The sequence below is a fragment of the Tachysurus fulvidraco genome, chromosome 21, assembly GCF_022655615.1.
Source record: "Tachysurus fulvidraco isolate hzauxx_2018 chromosome 21, HZAU_PFXX_2.0, whole genome shotgun sequence".
In the NCBI taxonomy this organism is placed as follows: Eukaryota; Metazoa; Chordata; class Actinopteri; order Siluriformes; family Bagridae; genus Tachysurus; species Tachysurus fulvidraco.
Genome location: NC_062538.1, coordinates 12,553,221 through 12,575,747, shown reverse-complemented (window position 1 = coordinate 12,575,747; position 22,527 = coordinate 12,553,221). Strand labels below are relative to the sequence as shown.

Here is a 22,527-nt window from a genome sequence, read left to right as displayed (position 1 = left end):
AGGTACAGCATTTTATCACAGAAAAATCTATGAAGTTTTTTTGTAATACAGAACATTATATATTATGTTTATATTATGTATATTGCATTCAATTCATTTATATTTGTATTAAACTTTTATCAATAGACATTGTTGCAAAGCAGCATTATGGGAATATATAAATGCAGGATACAGCCTATAAATTAATACATTTATAAATTTACAAGCCAGAAGTGACAATAGAGTGGAAAAATCTGCCTGAGAAACTTTGAGCGGTACCAGATTCAAAAGAAACCCATCCAAATCTCCCAACTCTCTGGGTGACACCGGAGAGTTTCAATATAAATATTGTCCTTTGTATGACTGTGTTCTCTGTAGTCAGAAAGTGCAACTGCGTAATTAGGTGATTCATTCTAGTTCTACATATACTCTATGTAAATATCTTGACATACTGTATTTAGTAGAAGAATGTCAAAGTGACTGGGTGTGTCATCTTGAAAACATTTGAAAACAATTATTCCAGGGTGTGATCAGATCAGATCAGATCACATCAGATTAACTGCTCTGGTCAGAAAGGTTTAGGGGTGCTTAAAACCTATGATGTCAATAAACATTTGTCAAAGTCACATGAGATTTATCTGGCATGTGGGATTGGTGTAAACCTGCCCAGATAAAGATGTCATTGTAAACAGATCAAATCTCTAAACTGTATTAGATATTAGATATCTTGAAATCTGAAGTTTTGTACAGATAAATTAAACCGTGTGTGTGTATGTATGTTTAGGAGATCATACTGAAGCGGGCTGCTGACATAGCTGAGGCACTCTACAATGTACCACGCAACCATAATCAACTAACAGGGCTCACCAACAGCTCTGTCCATGCCAGCATGATGGGGGTGAACTCCTTTACCGGACAAATCACTGTTAATGTGTCTGAGACTTCTCAAGGAGGCAATCAGGGTAAGGCTCACGCACAAATATACTCACACATACATATCAGATGAAGTGACATTTCCCTCCCTTATGCAAGCATCCTTCCAATGAGAAACAGGTGAATAGGGTAGAGTTCATGAGCTGCAATCTTCCAGTATTGCTGGAAACTCAGGAACTTTGCTAATCCTTGAAATCTGTCCAAGGGCTTATGAAATGTCCACCCCAAATTATGTCCAATTGTGCTGAGTTGTTTGATTTCTCAACTTTCAGCCACATTTCTGACAGAAACTTGTCACAATTTATCCAAGTGGAGCAAAATCTGGTTGGGTTTGACTGATTGCTTAACAACTCTAATATCCCACCTACTCTTTAGCACTGCTTTTTTTATTCACTAAGTTAAGTTTATTCACTATGGTAAATCAGTCTGCATTTACATTTGTTTCACAGACACTTTCATACAAAAGACTTACACTTACAAGTGAGACAGAATCCACAAAGACATACACTTTACTGTATGTCCAAATGTTTGTGGACACTGGATCATCACCCATATATGCTTATTGTGCATCCCATTGAAGATTTAGTCCCAGCTTTGTTGTTATTAATGTATTAGTGAGGTCAGGTACTGATATTTAGCGAGCAGGCCTGTAGTCAGCGTTTCGTGTTCCGTGGTGTTCAGTGTAGTTTAAGTAAGGCAAATAAAGTTATATTAGAACCAAAAATAAAATGGTTTTTACTTGTATATTTGTAAATAACATTTAACTAGATCTTATAAATCCTGATAAATGCAAATGACTAAAAAATCTATTCTTTGAATGTAATCTGAGAATCTCTCTCATTCCCTTTGCCTCAGGCTTTAATCGAAACACAAGCAGCGTGTCTCCTCATAGTTATGTGCCGAGCTCAACACCACAGCAGAGCAGCTACAGTACTGTGGCTACCAGCATGAACGGCTATGGCAGCACCACCATGAGCAACCTGAGTGGATCACCCAGCTTCCTCAATGGCTCAGCGGCCAACTCTCCATATGCCAGTGAGTGTGCTATATATTCATCTCATTGTCTGGTTTGCTTTGAGAACCTAAGAATTATGCAGAGTTTCATAGATGACTTAAGTACTCCAGCCTGGTGTGTAACTTCAGAGTCAGATCTGAGTTCAAAGTCAGATCAAATTGAAATGCCAACAGGCAGTGAAGGATTGAGAGCACATGCAATACATAAAGTAAACCATTAAGACATTCTGATTGACTTTTACAAGCTATACTGAAATCTCCCAGTTAAAAACTCATGCATCGACCTCCACCTTTTTTCATATATGCTAAATGGTTTTTAGATGATCTGTGTAGCACTGCTTCATTATCTATTTTTACTTTACTCTGTGTGCAAGAGTTTATATCATTACAGTGTATTGGTAATTCTCAGGAAACTGCAACATTTCTTTTTATATATTTAAAAAATAATGTGACACGAAGGTCATTAGACTCCCTTTAACTGACATTACAGTTTGTGTTCAGCCTGTTATTACTTAATGAAGCCTTTGACATAGGAAAGGTCCATTTCTGCCTTTTGCTGAGTTGTACAGTCATCGTGGTGTGTGAAAATATGGGCTTAAAGATCTTGCAAAATACCCTGGCCTCACTGACATCTTTTCAGCTCTGGAGTCTGTTGTTAAGAGCTTTTTAAAAAATAGATGAAGAGAAACATGGCCATTGATTATATTTTCCCTGTGTGAGCACAGCTTTTGTGCTTTTCATCCTCCAGTCCTTTCCCTTATGTCTGCTGTTATCAAAGTAATTAGCTCCCCCTTTCAATTAATTGCTCAGAAATAAAGAAGGGAAGGGGAACAAGTGAAGGAGAAAGCATGAGAAACACCCACATGTTTGTTTGACTGCGTTACAAGGAGGCGAGTGAGGGGTGTGTGAGGTTGGGGAGAAAATCTGGCTTAGAATCTGTCAAAACACCCCTCCCACTGTCATATGCACAATTTATACTTCACACCAAGGCAAGGCCTGTTGCAACATAGCACAGCTCTGACATACAAAAGAAAAGAAAATCATGCAGGATTTCTGCATCTTTATCACTATCCCTTAATTTTCCTCTAAACTCCTATCTCTCAGCTGAAATCTGCTGCTCTAAGTTTTATGCTTGACTGTCTCTATCAAGGTGATACTTTATTCTCAAAATTAACTGACAGTTAATTAAATCAATAAACTAATTAGAGGGGCAACAATTCATTTCCATCCCCTTTGGTGCTGCCATGTTAGCATCTATCTTAAAAGCTTTGTCGATTCCCTTAGATGCTCTAAATCAATTATTGGAACTGATGTTCTCATTTTCAGCAACTGATTAGATTGGTCTTGATAAATAAATTCTTCTTTTGCTATAGGGTTACATGTGTGCAGATTGACCAACTATTAACATGTAGTTAGATCAAGAGGAACATCTAATTAAGTGGTTAAAGAGAAAAATAAAAACTCTGTACAGTATGTATTACATCTGTCACAAGAAGTATCTTCTAGTGCATATATATGTGCTACAACTGCACAAATGCTTGTGAGCGGTCTGTTTAATGTCTTTTATTTAAGTTGCCTAACTAGCTAATGTGAAAGGGTGAGATTAGTGATATAGAAAGATACTAGTGGGAAGGTTAATAACCAATTTAAATCTTTGGTTATAATGTAAATATATTATAATATACAGTGTATCCGGAAAGTATTCACATCACTTCACCTTTTCCACATTTTGTTGTTACGGCCGTATTTCAAAATGGATTGAATTTATTATTTTCCTGAATTTACCACAGTTGGACTTCAGTCAAGTTGTAGAAACAGCTTAAAGATGATCAGTGGAAACAGGATGCACCTGAGCTCAATTTTAAATGTCATGGCAAAGGCTGTGAAATAAATTTGCAAAGATTTCAAACAAACTTATTTTACCTTGTCATTATGGGGCATTGTTTGTAGAATTTTGAGGACATTGATGAAATGAATCCATTTTGGAATAAGGCTGTAACACAAAATGTAGAAAAAGTTTTTACAATAATGGTACACACTTGTTCATGTTCATAGTAGAAAAATAATGGCATCGAGGGAAAGGAACGTATGTTTGATGTCTTTGATTTTCAGGACAGATGGTGTTGCAGTTTTTTATTTAATCTTTTGTAGTGTATTCACAGTTACTATACATCTGACCACCAAATCATCACAATAAACTATGCTGTTATGTCAGGACCAACTTTAAGGTGTTTGAAGAATTCAGACCACAGTACATGCGATGTTAACCTTTCAGAACCTGCAGAAGATGCCCAGTGTCAACAGCAGGGCAAATGTGTTGAGTTGCTTGCCTTTAAGTCATTCCCATGTGGAGGAGAGTGGTCTGTCAAGGCAGGGGCCAGACATCAAGAGTGCCTCTAGGCCATTGCAACAATGTTTACCATCAAGTCAGCCAGTTTCAGAGTTCATAGTGTGTCTCTGTCTGGTATAATAGTGCCATAGGGGGACTCTCTGCAGGCCTTACCACAACAAGTTCAATGTAAACAAGTACTGAGCATACAAGACCAATACACTACTGGTTCTTGTGTTCAGGAATGAGAACTACTTGCTGACTGTACTCAACTTACTCCAAGGCTCCAAACCTACAAGTGCAGCTAATCTGGCTGAGAGTGCCAAATGTTTCCTTCCATTTTGTACAAAAGATCTTATTGGGAAGGTAGCTGGCAAGGTGTTCTATCCACTATTGAAAGCAGTATAAACCAAGGTCCAGAAGAAGTAGCCACATGGAGAACTGTGGTCTGTTTGTGGAATTCTGTTAAATGTGGACAAAGTCAGTGGCAGAAATGAAAACGCTTACATAGTCCGTGACACCAGTCATGAACAGAATGTGTCCTGCCCTAGCAGAATATCTGGATCTGCTATAGTGGCTAACATTCACAATTAATCTGTCTTCCCTTTGTTGAATTGTGTTGTTTACCTCGGGACTAGAGAGCGTTTTGTTCGTGCAATCATGAGACTGTAATGTGCGGACTGTGGACTGTTGCATGGTCAAGACGCAAAGGAGCCGCTCATTTAAATACAACTGTATCCATCAGAGGCTTGCATTCTTCTCAAGTAGTGGTACTAGAGAGAGCCTGAAAAATAAGACTTTTGCAATTCCCTTTTAAAGTAAAAAAAGCAACTTTGCTTTAGAGCAAAGGAAAAAAATATTAGTTGTGCGACCAGTATGTGTACCAGTCTTTGTAGCCACATGGCACTGATAATATTTGATAGCCTTAACCTGCAAAAAGGGAGGCTTTAAGATCCAGTTCAGCACTCTCAAATCTATAATCTGGCGGAAAACCCATGTCCTTCATTTCAACTAGGAAGTACACTGAGTAGAACCTCTTGTTCCACTCTGTGAGATCTATTCTGTCCAGTAAGGAGTGGATGTCTTGGAAGAGAATGTGCTGGTGTTTAATATTGACAAGTGCATGAACCCCTTGTCCAAAAAATCATTTAATGCTTTTAGAATTCTTATTTTCAACTGTTTATAATGGTTTACTTCAATGACAACTTTATTCTGGTTAGGATCACAGTGGATTATTACAGTGGAGATTAATCAGATGGGATACGAGACCATCACAGGGCACCATGCACACAAACATCATTCACACCTACTCACAATTTAGTGTATAGAATCTGTCTACTGTCATGTTTTCAAACAATGGTAAGAAACAGGAGAACCTAAAGAAAACCCACACAAATATGTGAGAGAACATGCTAAACCTAACTAAGCTAAGGATTGATCAGGGGACTTTGGAGTGCTGCTTAAGGCAGTATTTTTTTTGTTTGATATTAATCTAAATGTTGGCATAGAATGTAAAAATATTAGCATTAATATTTCCTCATAAATGCATTTTGAATTATTTTGATGAACTGGACTTTCCCTTCCCTGCCATGAACATTCTTATTTGTTTTTTACTCCCACAGTTGTTCCTTCCAGTCCCACCATGGCCTCATCCACCAGTTTGCCATCCAACTGCAGCAGCTCCTCTGGAATTTTCTCCTTCTCTCCAGCTAACATGGTGTCAGCAGTGAAGCAGAAGAGTGCATTTGCGCCTGTGGTGCGGCCACAGAGTTCTCCTCCACCCACATGCACCAGCACCAATGCCAACGGCCTCCAAGGTACAGCTGATCTTTGTCTACATTCTGCACATTTTCAGTGAAGATCTCAGACTGGCATAATATTAAATAATTATACAAAAAGACAAGACATACTGGAATAATGTAATTTATGTTTAACATCAAATTGTGTCAAATCTGTGAAGTCTCATTTAAGAGTTTCAGGATATCTAAGGTTATTAAATGTATTATTGTCTGTAACCAAATGAAAAATATCAAATTGCATGTTTCTCTAACTCCTGCATTGTGTTCCACGGTTTTACACTCAGCATCTACACCAGGGCCTGTATTCGTCCAGCCTAGCCTTCAATACCAGAATAATATCTGTTTGTTTATTACTTCCTGATGAGCAGTAGAAAAATTTATAAATCTGTAGATAACATATGATGCTACACATACTAACAGTTTCTAATTTCTGTTTCCTGGGATGGTAACTTTGTTAAGCCAAAGATAAACATAAAATAAACAAAACAGATGATACAATAAAACAATAAAACATAGACAAAAATCTAATTAAAATGCCTAGGAATAAAAATATGTTTTCAACTTCATTTTAAAAGTTGTACTGGAAGGTGCAAGGCGAATGTCCTGTGTGTCCTGAAGTTGGTTCCAGGGCCGCAATAGAAAAAGCCCTATCACCCTTCGTTTTTAAGCGTGAACGAGGGACAAAAAAAGAGAGCTCTATCAGAAGATCTTAGATATCTTGTGGATGAAAATAGGGGGCCAAGCATCTAGCCCAGTTCTCCTACATTTTTTTAGTTATAAAGTCATTAAATGCTTTAAAATTTACTTATATATTTTGTTCAAAATTGTGAGAGTTTTAGAGAATTTTGATAAATACAGGCCCAGGTCTGAAACTGATACTCTTGTTCCCTTTACTCCTTTTGTATCCCTCATTAATACCCTTTTTCGTCTTTTACATTTTCTTCTATTCTCCACTCCTCCCTTCAGATCAGTCTTTTGTGGACTCTAACAAGTACTCCACTGCCAGTGCACTCCAGGGCTTGGCGTTCTCCTGAAGTATGTTCCTCATCTCTTTCATAGGCCACATTGCTTGAAGCTTTAAGTATCCTCTGTTATCCATCCATCCATCCATCCTTTTTTCCATCTATCCATCCATTTGCTGATCAAGTTACCTGTCCATCCATCTTTCCAACCTTCCATATACTTCATACTGAAACCAAATATCTCACTGATATAAAGGGTACGGTAAGTTTAGGTTTATGCAGATTATTAATTATTAATTATGTCAGTGGAAGGTCCTCACAAAAAAATAGTAAGACAAATATTCTTCACATGGTGCTGATCATCCTGATGTCAGAATGATGTATCATAGCATCTGCACAAGACAGAACAATGGAACAAACACTGTGCAAACAATTAGAGGAAAATCAGTACAGCTGCAATCAAGCATTGAACATACATACTTTCAGCCAATTCACTATCAGGGAAAACATTTTTTATAGGTTTTTCTTATTTCAAACTGCAATATAAACTCAAAGACACTGATTTCAACAGTTCTGAGGTCATTTTGATGTGATGAGAGAGTTATTGTTATAGAGAAAACATGAAACAAGCCTTGAGCAATGTAGAAAACACAAGCAATTCTTTTTCATATCTCTCCACTCTCCCTGTCTTTCACACACATGGCCCATTGTATGTTTCACACACTTTTGTGTGTCATCTTGAGATGTAAGATTTATTGCCTGTAATGGAATGCGTAATGAATTAAACTGAATCAACTCTCTTTCTTTCTTGCAGCAACAGCAGCAGCAATCCCTGGAATGATTGTTCCTCCTATGTAGTGTGTGTGTGTGTGTGTGTGTGTGTGTGTGTGTGTGTGTGTGTGTGTGTGTGTGTGTGTGTGTGTGTGTGTGTGTGTGTGTGTGTGTGTGTGTGTGTGAGTGTGTGTGTGTGTGTGTGAGAGAGAGAGAGAGAGAGAGAGAGAGAGAGAGAGAGAGAGAGAGAGAGAGAGAGAGAGAGAGAGAGAGATGGGGAAAGCCCAGGACACACTCTTTCCCAGTAATGGCCTCCCTGTATGTGTACAGAAGACTCCGGTTGTTGACTGACCCAACAGTTACTCTCTGAAGGATCACTTTAAACTCAGGCCCTTTTTTAAAAATAGAATCACCTTTGAAATGATAGAATAAAAAAAACACATCCTGGACTATTGTATGAAGTTTTGGTGTTGAAGTTTGTATGGAACTGTAGACAATTTTTAATACAAGGGGTACACACAGCTCTTTAAACCCCACAACTAGAACAGTTCTATTTATTTTAAATGTTGGTTTTTGGTTTAACATTCAATTTCTGTGTTTGTGAAAGGAAAATGAAATGTGAGACATAAGGGACATGAGCTACAATGTTTTCTATTTATGATTTTGTATGGTAAATGAAGGATTATTGAAAATGAAGGCTATATGAAAACTTCACCCCAACATGGAACTTTATTCAAAAGCCAAATTAATCAGAAAGTAGAATTTATAAAAAGGGAGCAAAACAAAGATGAATTGCACTGATTTTTCCTTAGCATAATTCTCTAGCCATCAACTTTACCGATTCAGATTGATTTACAAAGTTTTTCATGGTAATCAGGGTCACACAATGCAAAAAAAAGCCTTTTCTTATTGTTATTCCCAGCTATGTAGATTAAATCGTATTTCATCACACCATATCTTATCATGTGAAAACTGTGAGGAACTACTATTCCTCAGACAAAGTGAATAAAAAAAAGAATAGTTTATTCAAAACTGTGAATTGTGTTAAAGCTTATTGCAAACATAAAATACAATGCTTTTTGTGCCACTGTTACAAGACCCCAAAATTTCAGTGGTTTATTGTGTACAAACAACCAAGACGTTCAGTTAAGATGATTTTTCAAGACATACAAAAAAGATTATATGCCAGAGCAACAAGTAATCTCACAGGTAAAATAAAATAAAATGCAATACACAAACAATGTGTGACCATGCAGACCGAGAAGCAGAAACGTAACTACATAAGTATGTTATCTTTTCATTGAAAACAATCAACAGGGGATTGTCTTTTTCAAGAATGAAATGCTGTTAGAAGTAAATGTAATGTAATTAATGTAATGTTACATTTAACTCACACCTGTGGACGTCATGCCACACTGAAATGCAATCACTGACCAATCACAGTGTCATGCCTTAATTGTTTTTAAGCTGGTTTCTTTTATTTTTAGATTATTTTTGTATTGTGCATGTAACATATGCACATGTATTTCCTGCCCTGGAGAATATCTGCAGCTGATCACTTCACATTCATTCATTCGTTCATTCAGATTCAATAAGCAGTTTACTCTGTTCAGGGTCACTGTGGGCACAATCTCGGGAACGTAGCGCACAAGACAGTGATACACCGTGGTTTCAGTTTTTTTTAATGATTGTTATTTCACAGTGAAATTTAATACACATACAGCCTTGCATTTTATTATTGATGGGGACAATGTCAACAGTCAATTATGGCATTGATCAGTTTCACTGAGAAATGTAATCATACTCCTCACTTACTTTGATATTATGTCCAATAAATTCTGTACTCCTTGTTTACTTTGACACTGGTAATACAACTAGATTATATTCCTCTGAGGTGTGAGTATATATTATTAGGTAACTAATGTGAAACTATAAATGGATGTTAATTTTGCTTGGATGGAAAAAGTAAAGCTCAAACAACAAGACACAGTTGTAACCACTTCTACAACTGTACCTCAGCTTACTGATTCCCATTCAGCATGGCACAGATCCTACATACTGGTGTAAGTACATTACAGTACAATCAGTTACATTTATGGCATTTGGCAGATGCCCTTAACCAGAGCGACTTACATTTATATCTTTTTATACAACAGAGCAGTTGTGGGCTATTGGGTCTTGCAAACATGGCAGCTTGGCAGTGCTGGCACTTGAACTCGTGACCTTCTGATCAGTAGTCCAACAATCAGTAGTGATTGTTTTTCTTTAATGAGATAAGGTTGTTCTTTTCAGCGTGGAACATGGCACTAATAAGAAGCAATGCCATTATTGTGTACCACTTAATTTTAATGTTTTTTCACTGTTGTGATTACTGTGATTGCTTTTAGATCTGGCATGGAGTCTTCTCCAGAGTTCTTCAAAATAATGTACTTCTTTTTTAATCAAAGATTTCAGGATATTGAAATGAACTTCCCAATGGAAAAAAATGAGCTTCCTATTCAATGCTTTAAATTCTCCAGAAATCTCAAATCATCACCAAACATCAAATAGCAAAAACTGTCTATGCATCAATGATCAAGCCTAAAATGCAATATTGCAATTGTCAAAGAAAACAGTTGCCAAGCTAGAACCTCTACTCCTCTTTGCACACCATTTTTATTTCAGTTGCCATGAGATCTTTCATTAATACACAAACATACAAGAATGCACAAAATCAAATTTCACTGCCCAGGGGTATGCATACCCTAAAAAATGTCAGAATTATTTTTTGCCACCATTTACAAAGTGTTTATAAAGGAATGTGCTTTTCTGCCTATGCCATTTCTGATTAAATGTTTGCTTGAATTTTCTTTAGATATTTTGTGAACAAACTGTGATTGCATTTGGTTTTTCAGTAGTAGAGTCCCTTATACCCTGAGTATACAAATGCAGGATTTGACTGTGAGAATGTTTGGGAAAAGCTTAGAGTTAGTGTTAGCTGATTTAATGGGTTAATGTTGGACCTATGCTGTTTCTAATTAAGGCAGGAGTTTACCAGATTGGCTGAATAATACATCAGAGGGGAAGAATGAATTATCTGGAATTCGAATGAGAGCAGCTTGAGCACTGTGAAAGTTACAGCCCCTCTTACTAATCATAGAATATCACAATTCATTCTTGCTATATTTTTTTTTGTTTTTTTGTACAAGTTAATAAGTATGCAAATTTGTTTTGCTAGATTTTCTCTTTTACTTTGCCAAAGTGATTGTTTGAAATATATTTATACTTCAGAAAGAAGGCAGCTTTATACAACTACTTGCAATTATACGTCTGATCTCATGGAGCATCGAGATTTTATCGAAATGGATTATGTAAAATACCCATCTAGCATAATGTACATTACACTTACATTTTATACATTGCTTTTATTTGTTGATATATTCATGATTGTTATGCTATGATGTGCAATTTTTTTTGTCACATTTCTGTCCAAACATTGTGATTTTGTGTCCTTCATCAGTTTCATGTTTAGGATAACACTCATATTGTTAATCCCATGTACATGAGGCCAAGGCTTTATTTTTATACCATTTGTAAGTTAATAAAACTTTGTCTTACATTTTATGTTACATTTTTGTATCTTGTGGCAAAATTGTGAAATATTACATTCATGGACCTTACTCACTCAGTCAATCTCCTGAATATGAATATAACTGATCTATACTTTATTTTGCTTTGCTTCACATTGCTGAGATGTTTTTGATGCACACCATGTACAATATCTTTTTCTTTTTAATTATTCATGTATATTTGTACATACGTACAAAGTTTTCTTGCATCTACCAGCAGTTAAAATGCCTTCACAATGCAGAGGCTCACCTGTAATGTGTTGCTGTGGATTTGGCTGGCTAGGTTGTCAAAAAGTGAAAAAAGTCACTTGGCAAAGGAGAAGTGGTGCAAACAGCACAAAATCCCATCAAAATCTGACAAGTTACTGATGTTTTTGTAAAGTTCCTGAACTGCCATTTTTTTTCACACATAATACTCTCAGAATTATGTGATCTTCTGAACTGGTTTCTTTCCGGTAACCTTGCCATAGATTTTCTATTTATTTATTTATTTTATTAAACATTTTTTCAATTAATATCATCCACTATTCATTTAGGAGGAAGAGCAATTGTCCCTGAAACCCAATTTCAAATTATTTGACCCTTTTATTCCCACAAATTGTTATTACCTGGACATTACGTGTGTGTGTGGGTGTGTGTGTGTGTGTGTGTGTGTGTGTGTGTGTGTGTGTGTGTGGTTATATATTGCTGGGAAGGGAAATGATATAAAGTCTAAGCTACTGTAAAAACGATCATTTTCTAATGAACTGTAAGATAACTTTTCAACTTTCACAATATTTAATTAAAGTTCCTTCTTGTCTGTGTCCATTTGTGCTGTGTGTGTTTTTTTTTTGTTTGTTTGTTTGTTTGTTTGTTTGTTTGTTTGTTTGTTTGTTTTGGATATGAATTTAAATCTATAATCTTTAAATTTTAATTCTGACACCAGTACATCACTAGATACAGTATACACTACATGAAGAGCTGATGCTAACAAAATGAATCAGTATGGCTAATACCAATATTATTACAGTGATTTAAAATGAATTCTACTGTGCCGTGCTATAACTGATTATAGTTCCATCAGGTCCAACATGTCAGTGCAAAATAGGTTACATGGTATGCTTTTTTAAATAACAAACCCTAAAGTCAAAGAACATTAGTCCTGCAGTGGTGGAAGCGTGTCTACTGTTGAAAGCGTGTCTTAAATGTCAGGTTATAACAACATGCATTTCTAATTCTCTTACTTATAAAAGCCATTTGATTAATTAAACACTTAATAGTGTTTTAGATGAGACAAATGCAAATGTAAGCACTACATTATACTGTCAGTTGCATCTCAGCTTACAAAGCTCATCATCACAATATTTCTAACAGGAGTAGATCACAATTATGCACAATTACACGTATGCAATTAGTGATAAGTAATGCTGGATATTATATTATTACATTAATTCCCCAATAGGTGGAAGTCATGATACGTTTACATCGGTAATTAACTGCCACTCCAGCCCTATAATATTGCCCCATTTTAATAATGCTAATTCATTAATGTATTACATCCTAATGACACAGAAAATATGCTCACTGTGTTTCCATAGCATATTAATAATGGCTCAGGAGTTATGAATTGCTATGCACTTGCAGCATAATTGATTCACCATTTGCATTTATGATCATAAGAGGAAAGATTCGCTCATTCTTTGTGCACATTTCATCTGAAGCACTCTGATCTGATTAGACTATAAAACCTGCTTTCTGCTGACCTCAGAATCTTTCCAGCTGTGCAAAGCACTGTGGGAGAGTAAAAAAATAAGGGAGTCTTAAATCTTACATAGTAAAAGACACTTTTATCATATGCATATATTAAATTTCAAGCTAAATTCATCTGACATTTTCATCTTGAAAGAATGAAAATTTTTAGAACCTTAAAAAACATTTTATTTTACATTACAGTTGAACTATTACATTGAGGTGATGTCTGCAACTTGTGTCCAGATTTTTTGTATTTATTGATTTAATTAATTTTTTTTATGTATTCATTTTTTTAAATCTGTATTTATTTACATGGATTTTTAAGTGTTTTTATTTGTTAGGAAAATACACTAAATTACATAATATTGAAGAGTGAGGTAAATCAATTATTACAATAATAATGTTCAATTATAATAAATATAATTTATATCTTCTTTCCACTTGCTGGGAAATCCCTAAATTTCATCTAGTGCCATGAGCTGCCTTCAGAACTGACATAATTAGTTGAATGATGTCTGAATATTAGAATGTTAGAGAATCTGCATATCTGCATATCTGCAACTGCCCACAGAAATAGTCCCCATAGTCACATTATGTCGAGTTAACATGGCCTCTTGGGTGCTTGTCTGTCTAATCCATTCTTTACCTGGTCAGTCAGGTTTGGTGAACAGCCTTTGAAAGTCTTGCTTGTGCTATAGTTGTTCCATTTTAGATAATGAATTTAATAGGATATTTTTTATAGAAAAATGTTTGTTTTGATACCGATTTGGTTTTCTTTGTAGCTTAACCACCAACCGCTTCAAAAAAACGACACCCCAATACCCCAACCACCCCAAGCCCACCAGGCCCCACACCAAACCACCCACAAAAGAAACCTTTATTCCAACTCAAATGACTCCGATGGATATTTTGTAGTGAGCGTAACACACATAATTAAGTGATAGTGCTTAAGGTATCCATTAGCTAATGGATCAGTGCAAGTTATTGTGTGTCGATTTCACCCTGTACTTAACCCTTGTGTGTGTATACCTCCTGCACCACCACCATCACCCTTTACTATGTCTCTCCTACTCCTGATGTTCTCTCGATCATCCTTCTAAGGCAGACAGAAATGAATAGATTTAAGATTTCGGTTTAGTAGATTAGAAGAAGAAATGTTTAGTGTGAACATGCTTAGTGGTTCACTCACTGATTAGGGTTTTAGTAGGTTTGTTAATTATTACTTTGTATCTGCAGGCTGGTTTGAAGGCTTGTGGTCTAAATAGGAAGATTTATGCTGCTTCACAGTACAAATTTAGTGGACATCAGCTTTCTAAAAGTTACAGTAAATGACCATCACATCTATATGTCCTTTTTGAACATCCGTTTTGATATTTAAATCCCTTTGCGATTATAATAACCTCCCATCTTCTAGGAAAGCTGTTCAAAAGATTTTGGAGTGTGGCCACAAGGGCATTAATGAGGTCAGGTACTGATGTCTGGCAAGGAGGTCTGTGTCACAGTTTGCCTACAGTTTGCTTCAAAGGTCTTCAATAGTTAAGGCCAGGCCTCATTGCAGGCCATTTGAATTCTACTACAAAGTTCTTGGCAAACAATGTCTTCATGGGGTTCACTTGTGTACAGGACAGGTTTGGGCCTCTTAGGTCCTGTTGTTTCACTCTTTTATTTCTGAATGTAAAGCACTTTGGTCAAATTGGGTTTTGTAAAATATGCTCTAGAAATAAAATAAACTTGAAAAGATCCTATACACTTGCATGCTTAACTTTATGTGGTTCCAACATTTGGAGAAGAACCACATATGAGTGTGATGGTAAGGTATTCACAAACCTTACAGTTTACAGTCCTTATAGTGTATGTGATAATTTACAGTGGATAAAATTCACACTTGTCTTGGAATCAAGTGCTGTGAGCTTGAAAAAAGACCAATCAGAAAGTGTATTATACCTGAAAGAAGAAGTCAATCATCTTCTTTTTTATAACATCAAACTTTAAATGTTGTATTAAATGAAAACCTTTTTCTACTGAAATAGACTTGCTGCTAGAAAATTCAGTGCAAACTAATTCTGTATGTAAATTTAAAAAAAAATAAATTGATGGAAGGCATGCAACCGAAACACGATTCAATTTAAAAATCTCATAGTGCTAACTGTGGCGAGTTTAACAAATAAATAAAAGACGGTAGAAAAGGAATAGACCACTTTGTATTTATGATAACTGGCAATAGACACGAAAGCTCAAGAGAGTAATGACAGAGACAAAAGGGACAACAAAACTTAGTGGCAGGTGTGAAAAGACTGTCAGCACACTTTTAATTCTCCACAGTCTCTCTCTCTCTCTCTCTCTCTCTCTCTCTCTCTCTCTCTCTCTCTCTCTCTCTCTCTCTCACACACACACACACACACACACACACACACACACACACACACACACACACACACACTCACACAGCAACAGGTGCATGACATCATCATACTGCAGCTTGGCCGGAAAGCTTTTGCAGCAGGAAGTATAATCTAACCACTATTGTGGCCTTCTAAACAATGACATCAACTGCAATTAAAGGAATATGCCAACTATTGATCCTTTCTTGTCAGGATGTTCCAATCCATTTAAATGGAATTGCATTTTCCCAAAGACTTTTCCCTTCAATTGCTGCAAATAACCAGACCTGCAATGCTAGATATGACATAAGATATAACATTACTAGAGTAGTGCTGGAACACTCATTGAAATATGTATTAAGTTCATAATAATGATGAACCTAAAATAAATAGTATATTCATATACAGTTGAAACCAGATATTTACATACACTTCAGAAAAAACACAAAAACTTTTATTTCTTTACTGTCATACATTAAATCAGAGTAAACTTTTTTTTTTGCCAGTTTTCAAATCAATCATGTTTTTATAGTTTAATTGTTTGTAATAATGTACAGCTCTTAATTTATTGTATGTTAATGTGTATTCAATTTATTAAAATATTTGGATATTGTGTCTATGGTATGTGTGTGTTTCTTTACCAACACCTCTGCTAAAACCTGCCTTTATGAAATTCAGATTTTTTCCTAATTCTTTTCATATTCACATCTTGCTTCAGAAAAGTCAAATGTATACATTTATTCCACAGAGCAAACATGCTCTTCAGAAATATTTTAAACAGAAAGCATTTAATCATTTAAAACATTTATCTCATTTATTTTTAAATCACTAACATTCACATTTATGTTGTTAAACATTATGTACTAGGGGATTTCGATCTTTGTGACTCAATTGCCAGTATTTTCTTTCCAATCCCATAACCACATTGATGATGTCATGGGAGTCAGTGGACCCAACACACTAAATAATGGAGATAATTACAATACCATGATGTCACCCTGAACCCCTTAAATATTTGATGAGCCACTTCCTGTGGGTCACACAGACTTAGTGTGGACTTTAAAGCCATTATAAAACTTGCATTAATGGTCTTGAGACCCCTATAGTGCACGGCAATAAATTTACTGTCTCTCTTGTGCCTTGCTATAGTGGGTAGACGTTCCCCTTTTGCAGGTCTAAATTTTATTTTGCAGGTTTAACCTGATTATTACCATAGTAGTTCAATAATAACTATAAAAACTTCTGTGTTGAGTAAAGTGTCATGAATTTCTAACTAATATTAAATGAGTATAAGCTAAATTCCATGCAGACTAAACTGTAATGACTGAATACTGTGTTATCTAAATGTATCTACATGAACTTTATCATTACAGATAGATTAGATGGATTAATGTTACCTATTATTCTTTCTGTGCCTGAAAGGGAACAGTTAGATTAGTGCTGATACTCTTACTATGGAATGTATGTATGTACGTCCATAAAAGGGAATTTAAAAAATTTAAAAGAATTTTAAGTTGAAATGTGCATGCAAGAAGAGCTTTGCTGAAGTTCAATCTAACTCCCTTATCTAGCCAGTAGGTAGGGATATTATGGACCTTCTGTAATATACGTGCATTTCCTGCATTTATTCACAAACTAGCCCACGTCTGTGTTATTTTGAAACATTGAGAGAGTTGTAAACTAGGTCACCTTTGCTTCAATTTGCAGAGAGAAAGGTAGGTTAAACAAAGTTGTGCATTTCATGTAACTCTTGCGTCCTAGCTTCAAATATTATTGTAGCAAATATCTTACTGTGGCATGAATGCATGTTCTGTGCTTTGCTAGCTAGGTATAGTGCCACAGCACCTCTTTAAAGTGAAGATAAATTGAAACAAATTTACATCTGAAGAACTCCTAATGAAAATGTTGCATCTTTTAAACCCTATATATTTTTAAGACTGCTTTTCTGTTGTTGAAATGTTGATATTTGGCATACCTAGACTTGTTTAGTTGCCACAGTCATTTAAGATTATTTATTAAATGATTGATTGGCATAAGTATTTGAGCACTAATTTAAGAACCATATTTTAAAGTGTTACCAAGAATTCCTTAGAGTCTTGAAGTGCACTTTAATTTGTCTTCAGCAGGACTTTCTTTTGATTGAGACAAACATATCTCTAAGGTGGAAGAGAATTAAATCATTTTTGTCATATTTAACATAGTTTAAATCTATGCTGCCTTTCATAAGTATTTTTAACCTGTCTGCCTGCTGTGGAAAGGAACTAAAATAGAAGCTTAGACGTTAAAGTGAGCTTGAAAACTTCCATTTTTGCTTCCTCCTCACACTTGCAGATCTACCTCATATGCTTCATAAATCCATCATAAATCTAAATGTATTCCTTACTCTTCCCATGCACTCAAGTATTCTTGCCCAATATTTACCCCCTGTCAGTATGGAATTGCCTGCACACCTCTCTTTTTTTAGGCATGTACCACATTTACACAATAGCACATTCATTCCTCATCAGCAAATGCATGATGTGTGCAAGCCAAAGGCAATAGAGCCAGACTTCACCTTTAAAATTGTTATGAATGTTGAGTAAATCAGTGGTTGTGCAAGTTTTAGTCTTTTGACACTTCCTAAAGGACAGTGTGAGAATTTTAATAGAAATTCCATCATTGTTTGCCAGTTAAAAAAAATTCTTTGTGGCAACATCACCAAATCTTGAGAGATGCCACAAGGTTTCGGCATTTCTGTTAATATCTTACGCATGATGCCCCTTTTCCACCGAGGCAGTTTGAGTGCTGGTTCAGAGCCAGAGCCTAATTTAAAACCAGTTCTTTCTTTTTTGACACCCAAAGCACCGGCTCTGAACCAGGATAAGCAGTTCTTAAATAGCACCAAAACATTCTTGGTCTAGACTTAAGAACCGCTTGCATTAGAGACTGGGGGCGAGGTTACTCTGACCAACAAGGCAGAAGAGAACGTTGTTAGCCATTTTTAAATCATTTTAAATCAGGATTTGCCACGGTTTGGATGCCAATGTAGGTTCGCAAAGCAATGAGCATTAACAGTAAAGCAACATCCACCATTGTTGATGTTGTGTTTGTGTTTGCCACTGCTGCGCTAACGTTGCTGTAGAACGTCGTATACAGTGATGTAAGACTTGGCTCTGTGATGCTCTCTAGCCCATGGAAAGGCAAACTGGTTCTTAGAATGCTCGCCAGTGGAACCAACTTCAAACCACTCTGAACCAGCTCCCGGTTCTTTCTGGTGGAAAGGGGCATCATATGTCTATAACCCTGATGCACACCTGACCATCAAACCCACTGCTTTATGATCTTTCAATTCCAGATATAGGTCCTACTTTACAGTTATAATGTATAAATAACTTTTAGGCAGGCTTTCCAGTAGATTTTCAAACACGGCTTTGGGGATTTGTGCTCACTGAGCCACAAGAGCTTTAGTAAGCTCAGTCAGGCCTGCTGTGTAGACTGCATCACAAATTCCTCCAAACAGTGTTCAGGGGGATTGAATTCAATGCTATGTGAAAGCCCAACAGATTTTTCCACACCACCATTGACAAGCAATGTCTTTACAGGCTTCACTTTGTGCACAGTGGCATTGTCAGGTTGGAACATGTATGGGCTGAGCCTGGCAGATTAGTAACAGTGAAGGAAAATTCTAATGCTACAACATAGAAATATATTGTATACACTTTGGTGCTTCTAACTTTTTAGCAACAGATATTCTGCTCCCACTTATTCTGCCAGGTCTGACAAATATTCATCAGAATCACTAAATTATTCAGTACTTACCTGGATAAAAGCAACACCTACATCAGAATGCTGTTCATTGACTTTAGCTCTGCGTTCAATACAGTCCTCCCCACTGTACTGATCACTAAGCTCAGTGACCTGGGTATCTGCACCTCCACTTGCAGATGGATTCTGGACATTCTCACCAACAGACCTCAATCAGTTAGGTTGGGAAACCAGGTATCCTCAACCCTCATTCTGAACACTGGCATCCCGCAGGGCTGTGTCCTGAGCCCACTACTCTACTCCCTGTTCCCCCACGATTGTGCTCCTCTGTAAAACTCCAAGATCTTCATTAAGTATGCAGATGACACCACCGTAGTCGGCCAGATCGACAACAACGACGGATCGGCCTACAGGGAAATGATCCGAAAGCTGTCAGCATGGTGTGCCAACAACAACCTGACCCTCAACGCCACAAAGAGCTCGGGAACTTAAAGCTGGAGACTCGCTCTACCTCAGTTCCATTGATGTTGACTCGTAGATCTCTCCTGCTGTTGGATTTCCAAGTCAACATCAACGGAACCGAGGTAGAGCGAGTCTCCAGATTTAAGTTCCCGGGAGTGCACATCTCTGAGGATCTGTCCTGGCAGCAGAACACTTCAGCTCTGGTTAAAAAAGCACAACACATGTACTTCTTGAGAAGTCCAAGAAATCTCATCTGAAATCTCTATCTGATTTTTAACGAGTTTCTACCACTGCACCATCGAAAGCATCCTGACCAACTCCATCACCGTATGGTACGGAGGCTCCACTGTGTGTGAACATAAAGCCCTGCAAAGGGTGGTCAAAACTGCCCAGATCACTGGCACCCAACTACCTGCCATTGAACACATTCACCACAGCAGATGTCTGCACAGAGCTCATAACATTATCAAGGTCTCTTCACATCCCAGTCATAAACTGTTTAACCTTCTTCCATTAAGAAGGAGATACAGGAACTTACGCACCAGAACCAGCAGGTTCAGGGACAGCTTTTTTCCATCCACCATCACACTACTGAACTCTACACTACACCGTTAGATCACTACAAAACAAACACAAAACAAAACACTGTATATAACCTCTGTACAATACATGTACATATTACATACTTTATCTTTTTTACTCCTCATTACATCTGCACAATTTTTTTTATCTATATGTATCTTTATATTACTGTACAGTACATTCTGCCCAACATTTCACATTCATCTATGTGTATATAATGTGTGTACTTTGTGTGTGTGTATATTATATATATATATATATATATATATATATATATATATATATATATATATATATATATATATATATATATATATATATGTAATGTATATATATGTATACACACACACACACACACACACACATATATATGAATAAACAGTCTACTATATATATATATATATATATATATATATATATATATATATATATATATGTATGTATATATATATAGAGTAGACTGTTTATTCAGCTTGCTAACTCCTTAAATGCCATAATCTTGTAATCCTGTAACCTTTCACTCTGCACATTCCTCTTCAATGCCATAGCCTTAGAACCATTTCTGTAATTCTGTAATTCTTAATGATGTCCACACATCTCTGCACTGTTATAGCCTTTATATTTAAAATAAAAAAAAAAAACACATTTCGTTGCTGTGTACCTGTACAATGCAATGACAATAAAGTTCTTTCTATCGATCTATCGATCTATCGATCTACTTGTATACTGCTGCTTTTGCCTTACAATTACTACATCCAGGTATTGACTAATTCAACTTTACTGTGAAACATTGTTGTTGTTGGCTCATTTCTATTGTGTTGCATCAGGGATGAGGGTTTGTTTGTGTTCCAGCATTTCTTGTAATAATGCTGCTAATATGTTGAACTATTTCAAAAAACAAGCAGAGGTCATAAAGTGAAGGTCTGAAGCTCTGCCATCATCTCTGATATGTAGTAGATCAAGAGTGGTGCTTTGTTTAGGTATATATATAAATATATTTCCTCTAAATATAAATTAGAACTGTTGTCATTTTATCTATATTATACATTAGAGCACAGTGAAATTCTTTCTTCGCATATAGCAGTGCTAGGGCTTGAACCCTGATCCTCAACAACCCAGAACCTTAACCATATTGACTTACTTATTAGCCTTACCTAGCCTTATTGAGTGAACTGTATGGTAATGATGCATTTCCTCTGCATGTTTATTCTTCCCTTCTGCACAGAAAACAATTAGACAGGAAGTGGGCAAAAATTAGTGCAAGTTTTCAGGAGTAATCTGGGAATTGTTTGACAAGTCAACAATTCAACACCCACCCAATCTCATCACCCACATGCTTTCCTAAATTTATTATCAAGAGTACCAAAGCTTTACATACACGAGTACAAACCAAACACCAAGATCCAGATCCAATCTTTCCCTGTTCTACGCTGTCTCACAGAGACAGAGCCCTCTTTTCCTTACATACAATAGCCTGATCTTATGTCATTACTAATCTTATTTTTCCTTTCATTAAAAAAAAAGTTCATAGGCATTTTGTGTGGCTATATATGTAGATATTGTATTACATTCCTAATTTCATTATAACCATGTCAGTTTGAATCATTATTAATCACTACTTCTTCTACTTTCTGCTTTTCCCGTTAGGGGTCGCCACAGCAAATCCCTTAGCATCCTCTACTCTCACACCAATTAACTTCATGTCTTCTTTCAGCACATCCACTATTACTGTTAATCACTATTAATCACCATTGTTTTAGTGTTCTTCATAAAACCTACATAGAATCAAATCACAATAAGTATCAAAAGGTTGAAATCCCCCCACCCACAAAATAAAAATAAAAAAGTAGAATGTAGAGAGACAGAAACAGATAAATTCCATTAGTGGATATAATCTTTTCTTCTTTAAGAATTGTTAGGCCAACACAGAAGCCCTTGAGATTGATAGTTCCCTGTGCTTGTCCATATATATATATATATATACAGAGAAAATCTACAGAAAACAACATGTTTTTTGTTCTTTTGTTTTTCTGTGAATATTATGGAAAGAGTTGGATATGGTCACATATCTCAGGAAATTTAGAAAAAAGGAAGATGTATGACTGTACTACATATTTAAAATTTATGAAACATGGAAACTTTGTACAATCCAGTATGTTCAGTCCAACTGGATCTGCAAATAATGATCATCTGGATGTTATTATAGTCTCTCTCTCTCTCTCTCTCTCTCTC

At 36.2% G+C, this 22,527-nt stretch overlaps 1 protein-coding gene across 3 annotated transcripts in view; it reads left to right on the top strand.

The window, feature by feature from the left end:
* ebf1b (EBF transcription factor 1b) overlaps nt 1-12,198 on the top strand; it is a 98,782-nt gene extending 86,584 nt beyond the window's left edge. For 2 of the 3 annotated variants that reach the window (XM_027139959.2, XM_027139960.2), the window contains exons 12-17: nt 1-2; nt 764-941; nt 1,768-1,947; nt 5,878-6,072; nt 7,021-7,089; nt 7,831-12,198. The exon at nt 1-2 is cut by the window's left edge and continues 64 nt beyond it. In XM_027139959.2, the coding sequence (XP_026995760.1) occupies nt 1-2; nt 764-941; nt 1,768-1,947; nt 5,878-6,072; nt 7,021-7,088 (623 nt within the window). In that variant the 3' untranslated portion in view covers nt 7,089; nt 7,831-12,198. The remainder of the gene's footprint in view (nt 3-763; nt 942-1,767; nt 1,948-5,877; nt 6,073-7,020; nt 7,090-7,830) is intronic. The other variant, XM_027139961.2, reaches the window with a different exon arrangement.
* Nucleotides 12,199-22,527: the final 10,329 nt, after the last annotated feature.